The sequence below is a fragment of the Oncorhynchus keta genome, chromosome 2 (genome assembly GCF_023373465.1).
Source record: "Oncorhynchus keta strain PuntledgeMale-10-30-2019 chromosome 2, Oket_V2, whole genome shotgun sequence".
Taxonomy (NCBI): domain Eukaryota; kingdom Metazoa; phylum Chordata; class Actinopteri; order Salmoniformes; family Salmonidae; genus Oncorhynchus; species Oncorhynchus keta.
The window spans coordinates 48,552,871-48,575,892 of record NC_068422.1 but is presented as its reverse complement, the minus strand read 5'-3'; the positions used below and the strand labels follow the sequence as shown (position 1 = coordinate 48,575,892).

The window sequence follows — 23,022 nt, the reverse complement described above, 5'->3', positions numbered from 1 at the left end:
TCTCTCCAAGGCTACCGGGTTCTAGTGGAATGTCACATAATCTGCCTCCATCTGTGCCGTGATTGGATGAAATCCTATTCATTTGTACACGTCTTTTTGTTTTAACGTCATTACATTTCATTGAGCGACGAGAGGCGGATCATTTTAGTATCTTGAACATTTTTTCTCTCTCCATTTTGCTTAATGCAACTTTTTTTTTCTCTTTTAATATTCTGAGTCATTGTGCTGCTCCTGTATATCGCTATAGGCAACTGCATTGGCTGCTGCTTGTGGATTATTCATGAATTCTCAAGTATAGACCCTCCGTATATTATGGACAGTTCTGGAAGCAAGTCCATTTGGATTTGGCCCAAAATGTTTAAGTCTAGACCATAAAAACATTGAGGAAAGTACAGTGACTCAAACTGTTTATGTCCTGAATGGCTGAAATGGGCGCTGCGGACATACTCTTCTCTGACTTTTGTAGTGTTCAACTAATTCATACCTTTACTCAGCGAGGAACCCCGGTAACATATGCAACGTTTGTTGCAATGCTTGTATTGTGTGTGTGTGTGTGTGTGTGTGTGTGTGTGTGTGTGTGTGTGTGTAAGAATTGTAGTACTTTTTTAAGTCTGGCTGTTGGCAGCACATTCGTCCACATGTCGACGGAGCTTATGACTCAGCGATCAGCAAATCGCGCAGTTGTCGTCTTCAAGTCAGTACAGCTAATAAAGGGGGAGGCCTCCATCGCCACATACCACTATTGTGCACTTACCGGTACATAGAAAGAGGCTATCGCCTTGTACCTGCTGGCATGGTAAATACAACTCTGTTTAAAGTAGCCTACGCGTATCCGAGGCTTTAGACGTTGCCTGCAGCACCGCTCAGTCAGTGCCATGGAATTAGAACAGAAACGAATAGCAAAATGATATGATCTCTATGGTCAGTACACAGTCCTCTATGTGCTCACATTTGTAATAGGTAGTCAACTGCTGTGGCAAATGCCCTCCATCCCTCCTGCACCCTCCACCCCTTTGTTCCTATGGCCCGCGGGAACACGGGTCCATCTGGTGTAAGAGGGCTGTGAAGACCCTGTGTTGATTTGTAATTGGACCGAACTGGATGGACTCGAGGGTGGAGGAGGGCGGGCGGGCCCACGATGTTTTGAAGAATTAGAACTCATGAAGAAGCATGATGGTGCTTTGACCTTCCCCTCTAAGGAGGCTATTGTCACCTGTTTTAATAACATGTTTCTCTTCCTTTCTCTTCATGTCCTCCCTGTCTTCTCCTCTTCCGTTCTGTGCCCTTCTATTTTCCCCTCTTCTGCCTGTTACTCTTGCTTGTCCCCTCTCTCTATTTCCCCTCCCACTTCTCTCTTTCCAGGTCGCTCTTCACTCTTTCCGTTCGAGGACGGTTTCCTGGACGACGGGCACGGTGACCCCTCTCTGACCCCGGGGTTGAACTCGCCCACGCGCTGTCAAAACGGCGAGAGGATGGAGCGCTACTCCAGGAAGGTGTTCGTCGGAGGCCTTCCCCCTGACATAGATGAAGGTACGGGCGGGTGGCAGTGGCACTAGCCTGTGTCCCAGATCTGTTTCGGTTGTCTTGCCAGCCCCTGTGGTCAGTGTTTGTCATGTCAATGACCATGGAAGTTGGCAAGTCCGCACAAACAGATCTTCACTTTACTGTACAATCACTATGTATCCTCACAGAACGTCCATCAACTGCATGGCACGTTAATCAGATTAGTACATGTAGTTTTTTTTTGTACTGGTTAGGATAGTGCCAGATGTGGGTCTACAGATGCTGGTAGCCCTATGGCTCAGTGGGCTAAAGGGCTGGTTCTGTGTCTGTATGATGCCGCTGTCTGTCATGAAGCTGGCTCTCTGGGACTGTGGACTGACTGGTTATGTTCTGTGGGTTTGAGGCAGTGAGCTGGCAGTCAGTCTGGCAGCAGATGTGATAGTGTGTTATCCCACAAAGTGTGAAGAGGGCCTGACTGCGTGGTAGGACTATGAGCAGTGTCACCATTCCAGATTCCCAATGTGGCTTTCATGAGACACACACACACACACACACACACACACACACACACACACACACACACACACACACACACACACACACACGCAAACACACACAGAACACAACACTTGAACAAAACACACACATACAGAAACTTACTAGTACACACACAGAACACAACACACACAAGTTTGTGAACAATGCGTGCCCATGACCTCTTGGAATATTTCTGAGTTTCCACAGTACAATGACCCCTAGTGAGAACAGAAGCTGTCTGGCCTGGAGTGTGAGGACGTGTTTAATGCAGTAGACTAGTGGACAGCATTTTGGAAAACAAGCAACAATACATTATTTTCCTGGGTTTTGTTGATAGCATACAGCGAGGGGTAGACAGACACATTTTTGTTGTTGTTGGCAGCCTGCTTGTAGACGACATGGTTTCCTTGGGAAAGTGCGCTAATGACTGCGTTGACGTGTAGTCTTCATTCATCTTTTTCCTGTAGATGAGATCACCAACAGCTTCCGTCGCTATGGACACCTGGTGGTGGATTGGCCCCACAAAGCCGAGAGCAAGTCCTACTTTCCACCGAAAGGTAAGAACAGTTTCGCCACACCAGTCTGTAAAATAACAGACCTCAGTCCACAGTAAAAGGTGTTATTGTTCAGTCACTGTCTCAGGGAGATCATGCTGCGCTGCTAAGGCAAAGGTTGTTTGCGAAGGGTTTACGTTACCCAGAATTCCAGGGTCAGGGCGTCTCGAGGCATCTGTTTATTAATATGGCGCCCTACTGCTATCTCGGGGATAGAAACACACACACACGCACGCACGCACGCACGCACACACACACACACACACACACACACACACACACAGAGCCCCACTCTGGTCTTGAACCACAGGCTCCTGAAGGGCCCAGAGCACAGTGTTTTTCTGTTTAATACCTGGAGAGTGCAAAGGCTTTCTCCTGGCCCCCCTTCCCTCTTCAGTTTCATTTGGATAGGTGACCATAGCGGAGAAGGCCCTTCCTTTCAGGCCCTGTGCCTGTATCACATCACTCCGCTGGCCCATCACACACACAGACACTTCTCTGTGTCATATTAGGGAAACTATTAAAGCAGAAATAGCTAACATTCCTTAGGCCGATGGTAATATGCTGCAGCTGTGAAAACTGCCAGTTTCTTCCCTCTCGCATTTTCAATTTCCCATTTTTTTTTTGGGGGGGGGGGATGATCGGCTTTTATTTTCAATAGTCCTCGGCTCTCTATTCCAAAGCTCAGGAGGGGGAAAATGCAGCATCCTTTTAGGGGAATGAGTTACGCTTGAGGCCCGTAGGATTCCTTGTAAGGGAGGGAGGGAAGACTTGGTTAGCCACAAGGAAACCACCACCTCGTGTGGTACTCGCCCATGTGTATTGATGTTGTAATGTAGCATTGGGCCACGTATGTATCTCCCTTTTGAAAACACAGATGCCAGGTGAGAATGGCTGAAATCCCTTGTTTACACCATCTTCCTAATTATGCGGTTTAAACTCTGCACGTTGTAGTGGTTGAAAGAGCTAGCGGCAAAGTTCTTAGCAGGAGATGTGTGAGGTTCTGCACGTGTGCTTCTGTGTGCGCGTGTGTGTATCCTATCCTTTCATGCGCTGTAACGGGTGCTTCGCAGATGTGCTATTCCCATCAAGTGGTCATCAATCTCTCCCCGTATTAAAAGTGGTTCCAAGCTGACCTAATGGAAGACGGTAGTCACTTTGTTCCGTCTTGTGCCACATTAAAAAGAGCAGTTATGTGTCTCTGTACAATTATGAAACTTTTCTTTTTGGTTTGGAAGATGAGGATAACTCATGTTGTGGCTCACAGACCACGCGAAGGGCAGGGCAGTGTCTATCTACGGGCTGAACTGGGATCAGTTGCAAGCCCGGGGCCAGATAGGTAGTTATCCCTGATGGACAGACCTGAGGTCCATTCACGGGCCACTGCACTGTTCCTATACTTCCTAGTACATGTGTCCCATATCGGGCTTAGTCCCATTCTCTCAGCCTGCCTGTGTCTGTCTGTCGGCCGGATGATGTCACTGACCGGTGAGGTTGCCATGGCGGCGGTGCTGCTCACAACTGCTCATTGAGCCCTGCAGTCCCAGGCGTCACCGTTGGCGACGAGCTCCAAACACCACTGAAGTTATTTCTGTCTGCTCCGCACGGCAGTAGAGATGAGCCAGGAAGGGGAGGGGGCTCCTTTGGGGTTTAGAGTGGCTGCTTTTAGGATAATGTGTCTGTGTCAGAGCCTGGATGCTGGGAGCTTATCCATGTTACAGGGGGGCGAGGTGCACATAGGCGGGCTTAGGAGGACAGGGCACAGCCTCGAGCCAGGGGTCTGACAGACACAGGCCACTCTAATGATGCCACCGGAGCCCCATTGGCAGTGCCCTCGCACCTAAGGTTGGTTTAACTCTCTTTACTCATGGTACAGAGAAGGTGTGTGTGGGAGATGATCGAGGATGCATTGAGTGATTCTTCACAAATTGAGATGATTAGTGAAGCTTCGTTTCACCTCCTCTGGTCTCAGCTGCCTGTGCTCTCGTCACGCTCCCATGCCTATTTGTTTTAGGAAAGCAGATATTTGTCTCTCTCTCTCCCCCTCCCTAATTTCTCTCCTCCCTCACTCCCTTCCTCTCATCATGTAAGCTCCTGTCAGCAGTGCATTTTATTTACTTTCAGTGGCAGAGTTCCAGCTCTTAGTGGTTGGTCTGGTTTCTCTCTCTTCTTCACCCATCTTCTCTTCCATATCTCTTCCCCTCCCTCTTTCTATCATTGGTCTGACCAATAGGAATCCACGCTTCAAAATTATTTCTATCACGCGGACTGGGATATGTTCATCGTAGCTTCAGAAAATAACACATATACCGTAATGGTGAATGAGTTTATCAGGAAGTGCATAGGAGATGCTGTACCCACTGTGACTATTAAAACCTACTCCAACCAGAAACAGTGGATAGATGGGAGCATTGGCGCAAAACTGAAAGCGCGAACCACCGCATTTAACCAGGGCAAGAAGACTGCGAATATGTAAGAATACAAACAGTGTAGTTATTCCCACCGAAATTAAGCAGGTTAAACGTCAGTCTAGGGACAATATTGAGTCCCAGTTCCACGGCTCAGACACAAGACGTATGTGGCAGGGTCTACAGACAGTCACGGACTACAAAAGGAAATCACCTCCACCCTACTTGTTACCCTAGATCCATTCCAATTTGCTTGCCGCCCCAATAGGTCCACAGACGATGCAATCGCCACCACACTGAATGTTGTTCATTGACTATAGCTCAGCATTCAACACCGTAGTACCCTCCAAGCTCATCATTAAGCTCAAGGCCCTTGGTCTGAACCCTGTCCTGTGCGACTGGGTCCTGGACTTCCAGACGGGTTGCCCCCAGGTGGTGAAGGTTGGAAACAACACCTCTTTGCTGATCCTCAACACTGGGGCCCCACGATGGTGTGTGCTCAGCCCCCTCCTGTACTCCCTGTTCACCCATGACTGCGTGGCCAAGCACGCCTCCAACTCAATCATCAAGTTGGCAGTCGACACAACAGTAGTGGGCCTGATTACCAACAACGATGAGACCGCCTACAGGGAGGAGGTGAGGGTTCTCGGAGTGTGGTGCCAGGAAAACAACTTCTCACTCAACGTCAACAAAACCAAGGATATGTTTTTGGACATCAGGAAACAGCAGAGGGAGCACCCCCCTATCCACATTGATGGGAACGCAGTGGAGAAGGTGGAAAGCTTCAAGTTCCTCGGTGTACACATCACTGGCAAACTGAAATGGTGCACCCACACAGACAGTGTGGTGAAGAAGGCGCAACAGCGCCTCTTCAACCTCAGGCTAAAGAAATTTGGCTTGTCACCTAAAACCCTCAACTTTTACAGACGCACAATTGAGAGCATCCTGTCGGGCTGTATCATCGCCTGCTATGGCAACTGCACCCCCCACAACCGCAACGCTCTCCAGAGGGTGGTGTAGTCTCCCCAACGCATTACCAGGGGCAAACTTCCCACCCTCCTGGACACCTACAGCATCCGATGTCACAGGAAGGCCAAAACGATCATCAAGGACATCAACCACCCGAGACACTGCCTGTTCACCCCGCTATCATCCAGAAGGTGAGGTCAGTACAGGTGCATCAAAGCTTCTGTCTCAAGGCCATCAGACTGTTAAACAGCCATCATGAGCACATCATGCCTTAAGACAATTGAGACGTGGATTGTGTATGTGTGCCATTCAGAGGGTGAATGGGCAAGACAAAAGATTGAAGTGCCTTTGAACAGGGTATGGGAGAAGGTGCCAGGCACACTGGTTTGTGTCTGCAACGCTGCTGAGTTTTTCACGCTCAACAGTGTCCTGTGTGTTATCAAGAATGGTCCGCCAACCAAAGGACATCCAGCCAACTTGACACAACTGTGGGAAGCATTGGAATCAACATGGGCCAGCATCCCTGTGGAACGCTTTCGACACCTTGTATAGTCCATGCCCTGATGAATTGAGGCTGTTCTGATGGAAAAGGGGGGAGTGCAACTCAATATTAGGAAGGTGTTCTTAATGTTTTGTACACTGTATAGACTACAGTATTATGCAAAGTTAGTTTTCATCATATTGAATAATATTTATTTATTGTCATATTCTGTATAGACGGTGCTTTTTGTGCTACTGTACCCTTTAACCCTCGTACCTGTATCCAGGTTGAAAATGGCCGATTTGGCCACTGATAAACATCTAAATTGGAACACAGTGGCTGTACAGTAACATGCTAAACATGCTGTTTTTTCTGAACAAAATGAGTCTGTCTATTGTGAAGAAAATGTACCTCGGCACACGCACCTGAATGCACTCGTGACTCCTTTCTATGCGCGCCAAAATGATGTCCCGTTTCCCTGAATTGCATTATGAAAGCTTAGCGCTGTAAATATCATATTTTATAACTTAGCTCATCATGTTGACTGAACAGGCTTTCAAGTGATGCCCACCTGACTCGGATTGCGATTTATTCTGGGCCGTTTTTGGATTGCGTAAACAAATCATTGTGTGAGAGTGGGGGATGCAGGGTTGTGTTCCAAACATACAAGTGTGCCCTAGTTCCTCAACGGTTCCTCCTCCATCTACACACAATACCCCATAATGACAAAATGAAAGCATGTTTGTAGATTTAAAAAATATATATATTATTGAAAATGAAATGCATAAATATTTGATTTGCATAAGTATTCACAACCCTGAGTCAATACATGTTAGAATCACCTTTGTTAGCGATTACAGCTGTAAGTCTTTCTGGGTATGTTTTTTAGAGCTTTCCACACCTGGATTGTGCAACATTTGCCCATTTTTCAGAATTGTTTAAGCTCAGTTAAATTGGTTGTTGATCATTGCTAGACAACTATTTTCAGGTCTTGCCATAAATTTTCACGTAGATTTAAGTCAAAACTGTAACTCAGGAACATTCATGGTCTTCTTGGTAAGCAACTCCAGTGTAGATTTGGCCTTGCGTTTTAGGTTATTGAAAGGTGAATTAATCTCCAAGTACCTGATGGAAAGCAGACTAAACCAGGTTTTCCTCTAGGATTTTGCCTGTGCTTAGCTCCATTCTGTTTATTATTATTTTTATCTTGGAAGAACTCCCCAGTCCTTAACAATTACAAGCATTACCCATAACATGATGCAGCCACCACTGTGCTTGAAAATATGGCAAGTGGTACTCATTAATATGTGGCATTGGATTTGCCCCACACTTAACACTTTGTAGTCAGGACAAAAAGTGAATTGCTTGCCCAATTCTTTGCCAGTATTACTTTAGTCCCTTGTTGCAAACAGGATGCATGTTTTGGAATATTTTTTTATTCTGTACGGGCTTCCTTTTCACTCTGTCAATTAGGTATGTATAGTGGAGTAGCTACAATGTTGTTGATCCATCCTCTGTTTTCTCCTGTCACAGCCATGTTCAATGTCTGCTTTTTAATTTGTACCCATTGACCAACAGATGCCCTTCTTTGCAAGGTATTGGAAAACCTCCCTGGTCTTTGTGGTTGAATCTGTGTTTAAAATGCACTGTATGTGTGGGGTACAGAGATGAGTGGGGTCATAAAACAAAATGTTAAACAACTTATTATGTGACTTGTTAAGCAAATGTTCACTCCTAAACTTATTTAGGCTTGCCATTAACGAAGGGGTGAATACATATTACCTCAACACATTTCAGCTTTTCATTTTTGATTAATTAATTAGTATTTATTTTTTTCTCTAAAAACCATAATTCCACTTTGACATTATGGAATATTGTGTGTAGGCGAGCGACAATTTTTGGGGGGGCAATTTAATCAATTTTAAGTTCCGACTGTAACACAACATGGAAAAAAGGGGTGTGAATACTTTCTAAAGGCACTGTATCAGCACATTAATATCTTATGTTTACATCAAATATGATCACTTATCTGAAAAGGTACACTTTTTTTTTTTTGTGATTCAAAATGTTTTTCAAAGAAGACACTTTCACTTTCAAAATGTGGAATAGGTTGTGTAGATTGGTAGGAGAAAATCTTAATTTAGTCCCCTTTTTTTAGGTAGAATTTTTAAGGGAACTGAAGATCGTAAGGGTTGTGTAGACTTTCACTAGGCAGTGCTTAGGGCAGCTTGGCTTCTGTTTCTCTTCTCTTCCATGTCCTTCCCCCTTCTTTCCGCCTTTCTGTTTTCAGGATATGCTGTATGTATCAGACATGGTCAGTTGAGACAATTGAGACCACTTTCTATGTGAGGATTTTGATGATGAGCTGTGAGGGAGCTTTGCCAGAGTCTGCTTTCCACCCTTCACAGATGGGACTCGCTGGCCCGTATCCATAAAGGTTCTCAGAGTCGGTCCTGCTCTAGGATCCGTTTTGCCTTTCAGAGCGTACTAAATAAGACAGTGGGGACCTGCTCCTAGATCAGAACTCTTACTCTGAGATGCTTTATAAATACGGGCCAGACCAGTCTGCAGAGTCTGGAAAGAAACAAGTTCCTGAATCAGGAAACATTTAGCCTTGATAAATTGTCACCCTATTAAATCAGACGCATAAACGTTAACCATACTTTGAAATGAGTCTCGCCGCTTGAAACGTTATCGTTTAAACTTTTTTCGGGAAACTGAAATGTTGGTGGCTATTGATTTGTGAGGGAAGTTTTAGGCGGAAGTTCAGTTGGAGAGCCATAGTGGATGCGCTGTGCAAGTCACTGTTTGTTGGGTAAATTGGTCATCGTTTGTACAGCGGAGTCTTGGAAGTTTTTGAGTCGAGGTGTGAAATTGGAGTGGCTCGTTTGTGAGGTCATGTGTAGCTAGCTGTTTGACACAGTGTTGGCCGTCGGCGAGGGAAAGAGTTTGTTCGTGTCTGAGGTAATTTTGTTGGCCGTAGGACCATGAGGTATCCAGACCTGTCGTTTTATCTGTAAACAGAATTCTTTACAGTCCAAAACTCTGCCTGGCCGTATGTTTTCCTTTACTCCCTTGGCGCAGTCGGGAGCTCCGCAGTAAAGCTTTTATAAATCTCAGGCACGAGCCACTGCAGATCTGTGCTCCCCTCTCCTCCTCCTCTGGTTTACTAAGCCCCTGCACTGCGGAAGGCTTGCCTGCCTGTCTGGCCCGATTCTCCTTCTCAACTGTGCACTTGCATACTTTCTCACATGGATTTATTAACAATGGTGGAACTTCCCTCCCACCTAATGTTTACACCAATCCTATGCTTTTCAATGTGTGACGGTGCGAGTGCACATGATGGCACCCATCCTAATGGCGAAGTGTGTGTGTGTGTGTGTGTGTGTGTGTGTGTGTGTGTGTGTGTGTGTGTGTGTGCCTATTCCGCCTATTCCGCCTGTTGAATGTGATCCTGACAGTTGCTAAAAGGTGACCGAAGTTAATCCTATACGGTGCTTTGACTCTAACAAGGAAGTGGACACTGTGTACTCACTGTGAAAGCCAAGAACTGCCTCCTTCATTTAGCAGCTCGGCTAGACTAGCCCCTTCCCTCAACTGTGTAACCCCTAACGCTGCCAGTCCACCGTCCAACCCACTATTTTCCTTCCCCAACGTCTCTTCCTCTATTTTTCTACTCCATACACACACCATTTTCTCTCTCTCTCTCTCTCTCTCTCTCCCTCTCTCTGTGTCGCTTGCGCGCTCTCTCTCCGTCTCCCTCCCGCTCTCTTTGTGTCGCTCTTTGTCTGTCGCTCTCTCTCGCGCTCTTTCTCTCTCTTTTACACACTCCTGCTCCGGGACAGAACTCGCTGTTCCCTTCCCTGACTGTGGCCTCTGGCTGTCGCTGCCGTTTCTGAAGACTGCTGCACGCAGTCTATCTCTCTCAGTGCTTAAACCACATGATTCCCGACCCGATGACACCCTCTTTTTTTAGTTAATGTGTTTTTTCTATTCTGAGGTTATGACAAAGCACATTGGGCACACACCAGCCTGTTTCCATTATCCTGATTGTCTTAGGTTGTCTTAGGTTTTCCCCATGTTGGGCCCAGGAGGAGTCGGGTCTTAGTTAACCAATAGCAGAGACACACAGATGGACGAGTCATTTAGTGGTTGTGTTATGGTTGTGGCCTGGGAAATGTGGTTCATTGGTCAGGATGATTTACTACATGAGTGTTAAGTGTGCAACCAGGCTGCACTACTGCCAGTCTGCCAATGAACCATTCCACCTGGTGGTGTGTGTACTTTGAAATGTCCACTTAATGGAGAATCATAGGCCTTGTGTCTTGTTTCGCAATCCTTTTTCCTTAGACGTCTGTCTTCAAATCATTTTTTCTCGCAACTTATTGACACGTCTTGTTGATGGCTGAAGTTCCACCTCCTGTGTTTTTGTCCCCTGCAATGAAATCGGTCAGGTCGGTTTTTCCGTCCGTTCATACGTTAATCACGCGATATCTCAGACAGCACCGGCACGATTTTGACAAAACTGGGGTGAATGATGCCATAAAGATCCGGCTATTACAAAATGACACTGATTGGCCCAAGGCGGGAGCTGTAGTAATTAACAGAAATGTGTGAGTCACACTAGGGAGGAAGAGGCAAAGCGAGAGTGATAACTGGGCACAAAATCTGTAGGTCTAATAGAAGTTTCCTAGTGTTTAGTTTGTTACTGGTGTGCTGATAAGTAAGATGTGACATCGTGGCAACTCTGAGAGAGAAAAAAAAAAACACTTTATATCAGAGTTGTGCCTGTTGGTCACACTCGTATCTGCCTTCTTATTGGCTAGAATGGTCTCACCTGACCTTGCCTCCTTCCGACTTCCTTCTAGTCTGAGTATCAGTCTCTTCAGCTAACATTCCACTCCTTTCCACTTCCAAAGAGTCTTTTGGCACATGACATGGCGTACAGGAAGTGGATTAGTTAGAGATTGGTACCCAGGCCAACTGCCTTCCATTTTGGAAGACATGTATTTTTAATTGTTAGTGGCCACTTGAGTATCTGGTCAATTTAATGGGTCACACACGATAACAGAAACGTATTAGTCACACGGGATATCTCAATTGGCCCAAGCGGGGTCGCTGCATCACTCGTGGGGGACGACATGTTTACTGTTGCCTTGTTTTTAGTCCTCCTGATGTACTGAAAACGGCCTTGTGCTGACATATAGCAGCATTGACTTCTGGGGCCTCCTGTTTTTGCTCATGGCGAGTGTGATGCACACGGACTCATCTGTTGTGACGCAGGCAGTCGGGGGCCAGAGAAGGGGGTACTAACCTGGGAGGAACATGCTGTCACTGACGCGTGTGAGACATCAGAGACACTAAGTCCCCTTTTGAAGGGCCTGGTTGTGCTGGAGAGGTGGACAGCGAGTGCTGGTTGTGACCTCACTGAAGGACCCTAGACACACACGCTCCACTCAGGTGTGTGTGTGTGATGATGATGACTAAGCACTGCCGGGGGCTCAGAGAGAAAGGCGAGAGGACTGGGGAGTGGAAATGCTTGATGCAGCCCTCGTGGTGACATGCATGGACTTGAACATATATATACTGTCATTCGCGTATACGTTCTTCGACACACACACACACACACACACCTTCATTTGCACAGACTCTCTCGCCCACACACCTTAATTTGCACACATACACACACACACACACATACTTTCACGATGTACTGAGTCAGTGTATGTTTCTTTCATCTTTCCCCCTCTTCACCCGCTGCAGCAGTTCCTTTGAGGAATGTCTGAGAGTAAAACCTGACAGTTTCACATTTCTCTGTTCCCCTAATTGCCACTCCGTTCCCGGCCAGGCGCTCTGCGTTCCGCATATACGCCTGAAAAGCAGTAGCCCCGTCACAGTCAGCTGACACAAGAAAGCACACGCAGCGGCAGGCGGCGCCCCTGCCAGCCTTTTGCACCATAAATGTACGTCCTGTCTGCGTGTGGGCCCGGCATCCCTCCATCCTGCCACTCTGCTGCCCGCTCTGCTTTGTGGCTCAGGTTCCCACATCACGTCCCTGGTGGCTCCACAGTTTTGCTCACACGATCACGGCCCTCTAGTTAAGGATATGTCAAATCATGTGCATCAAGAGGTGGAGATGCATGCTACTTGTATGGCTCTGGTTGGTGCTGGCCTATTAGTTGCTGCAAATGTACTCTATTCCACTGAATGGAATACTCCTGTGACACTTTGTCTACCGTTTAATGTGTCATCATTTTCTTGTTCCGTTGTGTTTTCTCATGATCTTTTGTTCACTCTGTTCACACAGTTGATACTGTGTTGTTTCCATATCAAATACCAGAAGAATAGTGTGATATTAGGGCCATTGGACACAGCAATGCGACTGCTCCTCGAGTGAAGCTAGCTGACTCCCATACTCTCAATTACGGAATAGGCGTGACCCTAGTTAACTTCCCAAATCTCCCTAACTGACAGAATGGCCTTGACCCGAGGCCAACTCTTGCCTCTCCAACCCTTTCAATAATAGATGATTTAACAATGCACACCGACAAGCCCTCTCCTCCCTTTCTCTCTGTATCTCTCTCTGCTGCAAAGCCAGACCTCATCATCCCACAGGAGGAAATCGTTGCGCACCGTAACTTTCCAGAATGATTTGGAGAGTATTAGGTTGATACATTTTGCACGGGGTACTTTTGTTTTTGTACTGAAACTGAACAGACGTTGATTTGAGCTTTTTAGGCTGAAAGGTACTGTCTTCCGTGGTTCAGGTTTTAGACAGTACACAGTGTACTTACTGTGAACAGGATATATATATTTTTTTCTTTAGTCTTAAAAACTCTTCTGTCTCTTCTTCCAGGCTATGCCTTCTTGCTGTTCCAAGAGGAGGCCTCTGTCCAGGCCCTGATTGACGCCTGCATCGAGGAGGACGGGAAGCTTTACCTTTGTGTCTCCAGCCCCACTATCAAGGACAAACCAGTCAGTGAATACCGCAGTACTGCACTGTACTGTAATACCGTTTTCACACTACTAAGCTGAGCTAAACCGAGACAAGCCGACCTGTACTGTGCCAGTCTGGTTCTACATTCACCATAGTTGCTCTAACTGGGCTTGGAAGGAAAATAACCCAGGCAGTTTGGTTCCGGTTGGGTATAAGGGTGTAAGTGTGGATTTCGCGTCAGACACATTACTTCATTAATGATGCATTTCTTTTTTTCCAGGTCCAAATCCGCCCCTGGAACCTGAGTGACAGTGACTTTGTGATGGATGGCTCCCAACCGCTGGACCCCCGCAAGACTATATTTGTGGGGGGGGTGCCCCGGCCTCTACGCGCAGGTAGGGGATTGGTCGAAACGGATGTAGATCAGTGGATAAGTTGGTGGGTTTTCTGTGTAAGATCGACTGGCGTAGAACGTAGTCTCTACAGGCTGTAATCAACAATACAGTTTTGCCAGTGAGAAAGCAATCCACTTTGTTTCCAGGCGGTTCGCTAACTGCCAGTCATGTAAAATATTCACGCAAGGCTCTTTAGGTGGTTCAGCATTTCTGTGCTTGGGACCAACATCACTGACTGGCTGTCTGCTATGTGGCCTACCCTAGTTAAATCAACAGTCAAAGACGACTATGATGTAATGCACACTTTCAGGATAATGTTATTGGCAAATAATGTTATTCAAGTCGCATCATTCTGCTTGTCTCATAAAAAATCTGATAACATTTTCATTAGACAAATTACGGCATGCAGTCATAACATTCTCTCTCGTCCTCTAGTGGAACTAGCTATGATCATGGACAGGCTGTATGGGGGTGTGTGCTACGCCGGCATTGACACTGACCCCGAGCTCAAGTACCCCAAGGGGGCGGGCCGTGTGGCCTTCTCCAATCAGCAGAGCTACATCGCTGCCATCAGCGCCCGATTTGTTCAGTTGCAGCACAACGACATTGACAAACGGGTGAGTGAGACCAAACACTGTATTCATAATGTTTGTCTCCGTAGCAATAGTGCTTTCAGGAGTGGCCCTAAAAGTTGGATAACATCTTTAGCAGATGAAGAATGACTGACTGGGTTGTGTTCGTTAGGGCACGGAGCAGAAAAGGTTTTGCAACAGGGAACAAAAAGGAGTGTTTCTCATTGGACAAGTCCAGGTAGTACCTCCCTGTTTGTCAGTGTTCTTCCGTTTGGTGCCGAATGAACACGACCCTAGTGTAACCTCCCAGTAGGCCCTAGTGTAGGCTTTCTAATTTTTTTTTTAAATGTAACCTTTTATTTAACTAGGCAAGTCAGTTGAGAACCAATTCTTATTTACAATGACGGCTTCCCCGGCCAAACCCGGACGACGCTGGGCCAGTTGTGTGCCGCCCTGTGCGACTCCCAATCACGGCCGGATGTGATGCAGTCTGGATTCAAACCAGGGACGGCAGTGACGCCTCTTGCACTGAGATGCGGTGCCTTAGACCGCTGCGCCATTCGGGAGCCCAATGGTGTGCTGCTGTGGATCTGAACTCTTTAACTCTCATTAAGACCCTATACATAAGAGCTGTCATTATATGCTGGTATCCAACCGACAGTTTGGCGCAGCCTACAATACAGGGAGCCCCGGTTAGGTCTGTGGGATAGAGTTGGCTGTGTAATCACCCTGGCCTTCGGCTGCTGGAGGGCTGACCGATATTTGAAGTCCCAGACGTGGGGAAGGTTTAATTATAGGACTTCCTTATACATGAATATTCACTTTAGCCGTGGCCGGGTTATTTTGAGCGAGCTAGCCCTATAGAGCATGGCCTATCGTGACCAACCAAGACTGGTCGTCTGCCAGCCCAGAGAGGCTAGTCTCAGTGGGGGCTGCTCATTCCACACTCCCTTTGTGCTGCCATAATCTAATATCCAACCCCAGTGGCTGGTTGAGCAGGCAGTGTCTTTATTCAGACTACTTCCCTGGGTTGGCTCTACTGTCTGACCCAGGGCCATATTCAGTGTCCAACAGTAGGAGTGCTGATCTAGGATCAGGACCCCCCCCCTCTCCATAGCCATTATTACTTAAAAGGTCAAACTGATCCTAGATCAGCACCTCTAGCTCTGGGGGGATACATTGTTGGAGGCTCTACCCAGAGAAGCCTCTCTGCCTGCCTTCGCGTCAACCACCACCGCGTCACACCCAAGTTCTCTCAGGGTTAGTTAATGTTTTTTCTTGTGGTTGAGGCCTAAAAGCCTAGTTCACTGGTGTCCATCCACAACACTTTTGTTTGCACGTTGGAATTCTGTTCCGTCTGGCAACACAATCATTCCGTTAACTGTAAATGGCCTCTTAATGATATGTCAGAATGGTTCAATTACTGTACCTCAGAACAGCTTCATTGTTGTACTCACCGAGGTGATACTGGTATTTATTGGCCGTATTCATCAGGGCACACCATAGCAAAACATTTTGCAACGGTAAAAACAAAAACGAGTGCCGTTGGACACGCTCAGGTACCCTTTTTCATTCCGTTTCCTACCGTTTGGTGCCAAATGAAAATGAGCCTGGTTGCCAGTCTGTTTCTGGCTTTGGCCATTGCTTGTCGTAGTCTTACCAGGGCTGGGGGTTTAAAGAGAACCCTTCATTACACTGTCAGGCTGTAGTGGAGGGATCGCTGTATGTAACCAGGGCCTGCTCACACACTGTGTGTCATCTCCATGGCGACACAGATTGGATAGTCTGTCCCTCAGCAATGGTCAACGGACTCCAAATTTGTGTGTGTGTGTGGAAGTATACCTGCTTCAGTGCATAGAGTGCCAGGCAGAAGAATGTTGTGCAACACTTGGACACATGAGTCATTTTGACTCTTGAAATATTCACCACATCTGCTTTCGCAGTGCCTTCCTTACCCATAGAGAGGAGAATAGGAACAGCTAGAGACAGAAACGTATTTGAGAAGTTGATATTTTTAGCCTCTAGGAGGTCACAGTTGACATTAAACGGGCAAATAATACATGTAACAGAAATATACATTTCAGAACTCGGCAATGTCTTGCACTTGGTCAAACATTTAGCATAAAGCATGTGGACTCTGTTTACATTCCGACAATAGAGATTCAAGTTTGAGTTCAATCTACACCTCATGCCAAGGAGATAATAAGCCAGTGTCTCCTTTCTCTGACCTTCCTTCAGGTGGAGGTGAAGCCGTACGTCCTGGACGATCAGATGTGTGACGAGTGCCAGGGGGCGCGCTGTGGGGGGAAGTTTGCCCCCTTCTTCTGTGCCAACGTCACCTGCCTGCAGTACTACTGTGAGTACTGCTGGGCCAGTATCCACTCCCGGGCGGGCCGAGAGTTCCACAAGCCACTGGTGAAGGAGGGGGGCGACCGCCCTCGACACGTGTCCTTCCGCTGGAGCTGAGGGGGTCGAGGATAAGCCCTGCCCCGCGGCCCCACCCCCAACAGCCCCTCAACCCCCTTAACCGGGACACAGCGCTACACCCCTCACCCCCCCCTGCTCTGCACCCCCTCCCCACCACCTCAACATCAGTGAAGAGGATAACTACAAATACATGGGTCTTTCATTTTCAAACTACACTGCTTGATTACGAACTCATTGTCCAGTGTACCCTTATGATGACAATAGGGTGGGGGGAAAAAAATGAATCGCAAAAGTCTATCTGCTTAGAATTTGCACTTTGGCTCAAAACTCACTAAACACATATGGGATGTAAGCAAAAAAACATATTGTGTTCAAGTCCCCTGTTCCATGACTTGGTGGGTCAGGGTCTCCTGATTATACAGTTACAGTACATATATATTTAAAAAGTATATATATATTTTTGATTTAAATATATCTATCTAACATTTAAAGATAATTAAATTCTATGGGAAAGGAGCATGCACTTATTTAAAAAATGTTTTAGGATATCGCCCCTTATATTACCAAAGGCAAAAATGAAATCCATGCATTCAGAAAACCTAAATAGGTGGCATAAGATGTAGGAAGACTATACATTTATCCAGTAGTCTGGGCCATAGAAGACCAGATTTAAAAAATAAAATAAAAACATGGCTATATTTGCTCTCCATTTTGACTCTGAAAATAGTCAAATTAATACCTCATAAGACGCAATCAGATTTTGTTTTGCTTTTGATTTGTAGGTCTTTATTTTTGTTAGGACTTTATTTTCTAGTGTTATGTTGATGTAATGCTGCTGAATAGTACTTTATTCAGGCTAGGGTGTTATAACAACTATGATGTCACCTGGTGTTAAGGATGATGACAGGCTATCATAGGGAGAGGGGCGTCCCTTACGATGCCTAGTATGATGTGGGGTGGGGGAGTCGCCCCTAACTGCATGTTCTTTTCAATCAGGTTGCTGCATGCAATAGAATTTCAGTCTCATGTCTACTATTCAATTCTGCCCATGTTTGCACAGCACCAATATAGATGTACGTACAACGAGCATGAAACTGGACTCAACAGGGAAGACAGACTGGTAAAAGTATCCAACATCCCCCCAGTGAGAAGTTAACAGCCACAGGGGCAGTATGAGCAGGCTGCTTCTGCACAAGGTGGCTAACATAACCAGATGACGAAACCTTTAATATTAAACCTGAATCCAAGTAGATGTAGGATATATCATTTAAAACTGTCTACGATAGGTGAAGTACTTTTTAAAAATTTTTTTGCAGTGATTGTTAATATAATTGTGCGATTTCTGTTAGTTTTATACCGTACATAGTTGGGTCTGAGTATGCCTATAGAACTGTGATTTCGCTTTAAGTGTTGTAAACGTCCGACATAGAAGTCCTGTGAAACTTCATGAACTAGTGTATGCACACGTGTATATATACGTTCTCTCATACACACACACACACACACACACACACACACACACACACACACACACACACACACACACACACACACACACACACACACACACACACACATTACACAGATGGTTCTCTTTCTCTTAAACATACATACATGTACATATACAGACCTAGTACGCACACAACGTTTGACCCAACTACACAGAACATGTGACACGCAGACTAAAGTGAGTTTGAATCTGAGAAACTCAGAACTGCTGTCTGTACTGTTGACAGGGTCATGTCCCCCAAAAAAACCAAAGAGCTCACATATGTTCAACTTAAACCACCAACACATACGGAGACCACAGATGATACTGTGCGAAGCATCAAGCGCTATGCCTGTGGGTTTAAAGGTGCAAGTTAGAAACATTTGTACTGTGGTGGTGACAAGGCATACGAGACAGTGATGAGAAGACAGACAGAACATTGAAGCTACTGGAGACGTGTGGTTTAGTAAACTGAGCTCCTTCTCAGCCTGCACATAAAGTTCTCTGGCTACGGGGGTTGTGATAACATTGCCAGAACATTGTGTGCTAGCTGGGATTTACCATATTTATCCAGATTTTCCTGCAAAGCTTGAAGTAGAATAATGACCTGCTAAAATGGTGGACATTTTTTTTGTATTTATCAAAAGGCTATGGAATGGGGTGCAGTTGAATAGGATGGGTGGGGTGGGAGGTATTGGGTAATTAAATGCAGGACAAATAAACTAAGTATTGGCTGCTGGGGTTGGTTTGGGTTTGAGCGGTGGCGTTTGGGGCTAAGTTACACTGGTTTTTAGCAGTTTTGTGGACAATCCAGTCTGGATCCTGCAACATTGCGAGTTGATGTGTCGTCTCCTTTTCTGTGTGTTGCGATTGTCCCATGCTGGCACCCCCGCCGTCCTCTCTCGGTTTTAGTCGCAAAACGGTTTGCTTTAGGACAAACCATTTAGTTTGTTTCTTGTAAAAGTAAACTAATCTAAACCGAAGATACTTTTTTATTGATAGAAAAGTCTACAAAAAAAAAAAGAGGCTAACCATGAGTAATAAATAATAAGTCTCCCTATTTAAGTGAATTCTGGGTGTTTTTGTGAGATGTCTTTCCCCGCCCAGAAGGGTTTTCTATGTTTGTTCCTTCTCTATAATAGACGTGTTATGCACTACTCTTTGTATCTGGACAGTTTAACAGTCAGCAATTGTTTTTGTTGGGAGAAAAACAAAAAGTGTGCTTTCTGACTGACATGATCTTTTGCAATACCTCAATTTTGAAATATATTAGGAGAGAAATTGATATTTTCTAAGTTTATTCAAATAAAAAATATATATATATTAATTTAATTCTGCCAGAGATGATTTAACAGGTGGTTGATTTTATTTTTGTCATGCTTATTTGCTTTTATTTTAAATTTTATTTTTTGAAAAAACAACTGAAGGAGCTAGAGCTTTATAACTTTAATATAATGACGTAGTTAGCTGAAGTACAGAGTCTACCTTATTACAGAGGAGGTTAGAGTGAGTTTCCCACTGGTCTTATACCCGTGGAAGCACGGTGTCACCTAGACAAACATAACATGAGTGGTAGTGTTCCAAGGAAAATATTAGTCCTAAAAATTGTTGTTCTATATAAATAAAAGTCTATCAGGTGAACTGAAGATACTTCCCTTATTTTGTATATTTATAATCAGTCATTTACTATGCTGACCAGAATTGTGAAAGAGATCTTCTGTTCATGTTATTTTTTAAGAACTTTTTTATGTTTCCTAAAAGTATGCGTTTCATTTTGTTTTGTAAAAGCAACACCCTATTTTTTTTAGCCTGAGATTGTTTAAAAAAAGAGACTTTAAGCAGATGAGGTGGAGAGAAAGGAATGTTAAAATATATATATATTATTAAGAGATACAAGTGTTTCAACTGTAACTTGTTCGAAAGCCCCCAAGGTGCATCAATTGACTGGTAGCCTTCTATTCACGCAAGACTTGAATTAGTCCCATTTTTTTTAAGGCTAAGAACCTCGATTCTTTGTTGTAATGTGCAATACTGTTTGTACTGTTTGTAAAAAAAAAAAAAAATATGAAAAAAGAAAGAGGCAAATCTTTATTGCAGATTTATTTTCATTGCAAGCATTGTGATTCACTAAAATCATTTTCTACTGTGTATTTACCTACTCTACATGCTAGTACCTTCCAGTAGTAATGTAGCCTTTGTACTGAGAAATTTTTCATTATTTTTAGAGATTTTTGCTAAAAAAGAAAATAATTTAAACATTTACGTATTTTTATTTCGTATTTTCTTTACAGACTTATTTCTCAACCATTAATAGTTATTTCTGGGTGAGACTTTCATATCTGGTCAATGTCATTAATATTATTTTATATTTTTACTTGGAATAAATTCATTTTATGATGCTAATTCTTTAAAAAAAAGTTACTTTTTTCATTTGTTCACTTTATTTTATTTTTGGAAGCTGAAAAACCTTTGTAATATTGTTACGTGTGTAGATTTTTTAAATGCAAAGCTTAATGTGTTAACTCGCTGATGTTGCTTACATTAGTGTGACGATGATTTAAGGAGGGGGGGGAAGAACTATTACGGTTGGTATTGTTAAGCGATTGGCAATGTAAAACAATTGAACGGGCAATAAAATGAAAAGGCAGAATGTTGTGATGTTGTGGAAGCTGGACAATGCTACTTACCACTCCTACTGCTTCTGCTACTGCGGTATAACCCCACCTTGTATAGTCAATAACATTGTATGGCCAAGATGTCACAACACTTCCACTGATGTGAAACATCACATTAATACCTTTTTAAAACGTTAATCATGTTACATGACCCTCCCTTTAGTTTCAGATGGTGGGTAAACCCCTGTAGGAACCTGAAAAGTGGCTATGTGCACCAGTGAGATTGTATTTAAGAATGAATGTAAATGTTAAGATGAACTGTATAATTAAGTGGAGGGTGTGACTTGTTGGAATTTATTCCCGATAATAGGAGTCATACATTAAATCGTTGACAGGTTCTGTCCCCAAACCACCTAGATTTCTTTAGTCAGTTTAGTGTGTACGAACTGGCCTTAGATTTCAATTTGAGCCAAGATACACTAACATTATGTGGTGCGTTCTTCGGGGATGGCATTAACCTGATTTTTGCCCTCATGTCCATATGAAGTGTTGTGACATCACCACTTCCTGTACTATAGTATTGTCATCAATAAGCGGAAAAAAAACACCAATGCAAATGCTGGTCTGAGAATGTTACTTCTAGCTTGCCTTTTCTACCAGTTTGTACAGGTAGTGTTCTACTAATTAACTTAATCTCGTACTCACCCAGTGCTTTCTCCCAAGGGTCAGTAATTACAGTTATACCATCAAGTATTTATTACATTTTATTTAAGCTAACACTATACTCTGGCAATATTAAACTATGTGCAACTGAAAGGGACAGTTTGGATAAAATGGAAATCATGTGTGGTGGAGGAAATTTCATATACCTATTTCATAACGCTTCATGAATGTTCTCTCAGTAGGTCCTTCATTTTGTGATCTAAAAAAAAAGATTTAACTTGCTCAATAGTTTTTTTTTTCTCAGACAAAATCATTCATTTTTCAAAGTAATACTTATTTTGTTTGATTACTGGTTCTATCTTGACAAGGCTTTGAAATTGTTGACTTGGACCTATGCTTGTCTGAATTTGCAGTATAACTCATTTAAAAAAAAACATGGAGCTCTATGCTGCTAATGCTTACTACTACTGCTTCAAGGTTGTAGTTCCCACCTTTTCCCTTTTTCTGTACTAATAAGCAAGTCTTATTAAATATAGTTGTATGACGCTGTGAAATATTGTCGTCTTTTGCATGGCCTCCTTTTCCACCTCTTTCTCTCATCCCTTGATGTTCCGCCTGGAGTAAGGTTCTTGACTGGTGTGACTGGAATGGAAAAATGTGAAGTGTTCAAATAAATCTCAAAAGAACTGAAATACATTTAAGACCTTTTACGTTAGGGGTTACTGAAGCAATCAATGGAGGGATGATGTTTAAATCATAGGGGTTTCGTTGTACTTTAGAATGCTCGTTAATTACTGACTGCCTCAGACCACTCGCAGGACAGTGTTCGATGCGGAAGAGCAAAAAAAAGCATCGCTATAGTCAATATGATTCTCTAGTCTTGTTTATACCTGGCACTAAGGGAACGTTTGGAATTTGAGTCCACATTTTCAGAAATGCATATAATCTAAAAATCTGATTACAAATGAGTATTTTAAATCTTCACCTGTCAAAAAAAAGTGGGCACAATTTGAATGTGTACAAGACCAGGACAAAGGAGGCATGTTAGAACCAGCACAAGGTGTAATGATCAGGCAGTTTAATCTTCTCGATATGTCACTAGTCAAGTGGATGGATTATTTTGGCAAAGGAGAAACGCTCACGGGAGTGTGCACAAAATTAGTGAGAAAATATGTGCCTATGGATTTTTGGGGGGAAACATGGGATCAACACTTCACATGGTGTTCTTCATACCAGAGGGGTGTACTCAGGGCTGGTTCTAGCCTTTTGGGAACATTTTTTTTTTAGTGGCAGATAGAAAAATCAGTGACGAACAAAACCAAACGGGTGCACCCTGGCGGTCGGGCACGTGCCCAGCATGCCCGGTTGGCATTCGACCAGGATTACTACAAATTTAGATAACTGGCTAGACTAATATACCAATTGACTGACAAGAAACTGCTGGTGCATTGACTAGAATACACAAACTGTTA

General features: G+C 44.3%; 1 protein-coding gene across 5 annotated transcripts in view; it reads left to right on the top strand.

Annotated features, from left to right (window-relative positions):
• The window catches only part of cpeb3 (cytoplasmic polyadenylation element binding protein 3), a 61,190-nt gene extending 39,095 nt beyond the window's left edge, over nucleotides 1-22,095 (top strand). For all 5 annotated transcript variants that reach the window (XM_035799242.2, XM_035799238.2, XM_052477978.1 and 2 more), the window contains 6 exons: nucleotides 1,363-1,530; nucleotides 2,508-2,597; nucleotides 13,309-13,427; nucleotides 13,670-13,784; nucleotides 14,220-14,401; nucleotides 16,595-22,095. In XM_035799242.2, coding sequence (XP_035655135.1) covers nucleotides 1,363-1,530; nucleotides 2,508-2,597; nucleotides 13,309-13,427; nucleotides 13,670-13,784; nucleotides 14,220-14,401; nucleotides 16,595-16,822 — 902 coding nt within the window. In that variant the 3' untranslated portion in view covers nucleotides 16,823-22,095. The remainder of the gene's footprint in view (nucleotides 1-1,362; nucleotides 1,531-2,507; nucleotides 2,598-13,308; nucleotides 13,428-13,669; nucleotides 13,785-14,219; nucleotides 14,402-16,594) is intronic.
• Nucleotides 22,096-23,022: the final 927 nt, after the last annotated feature.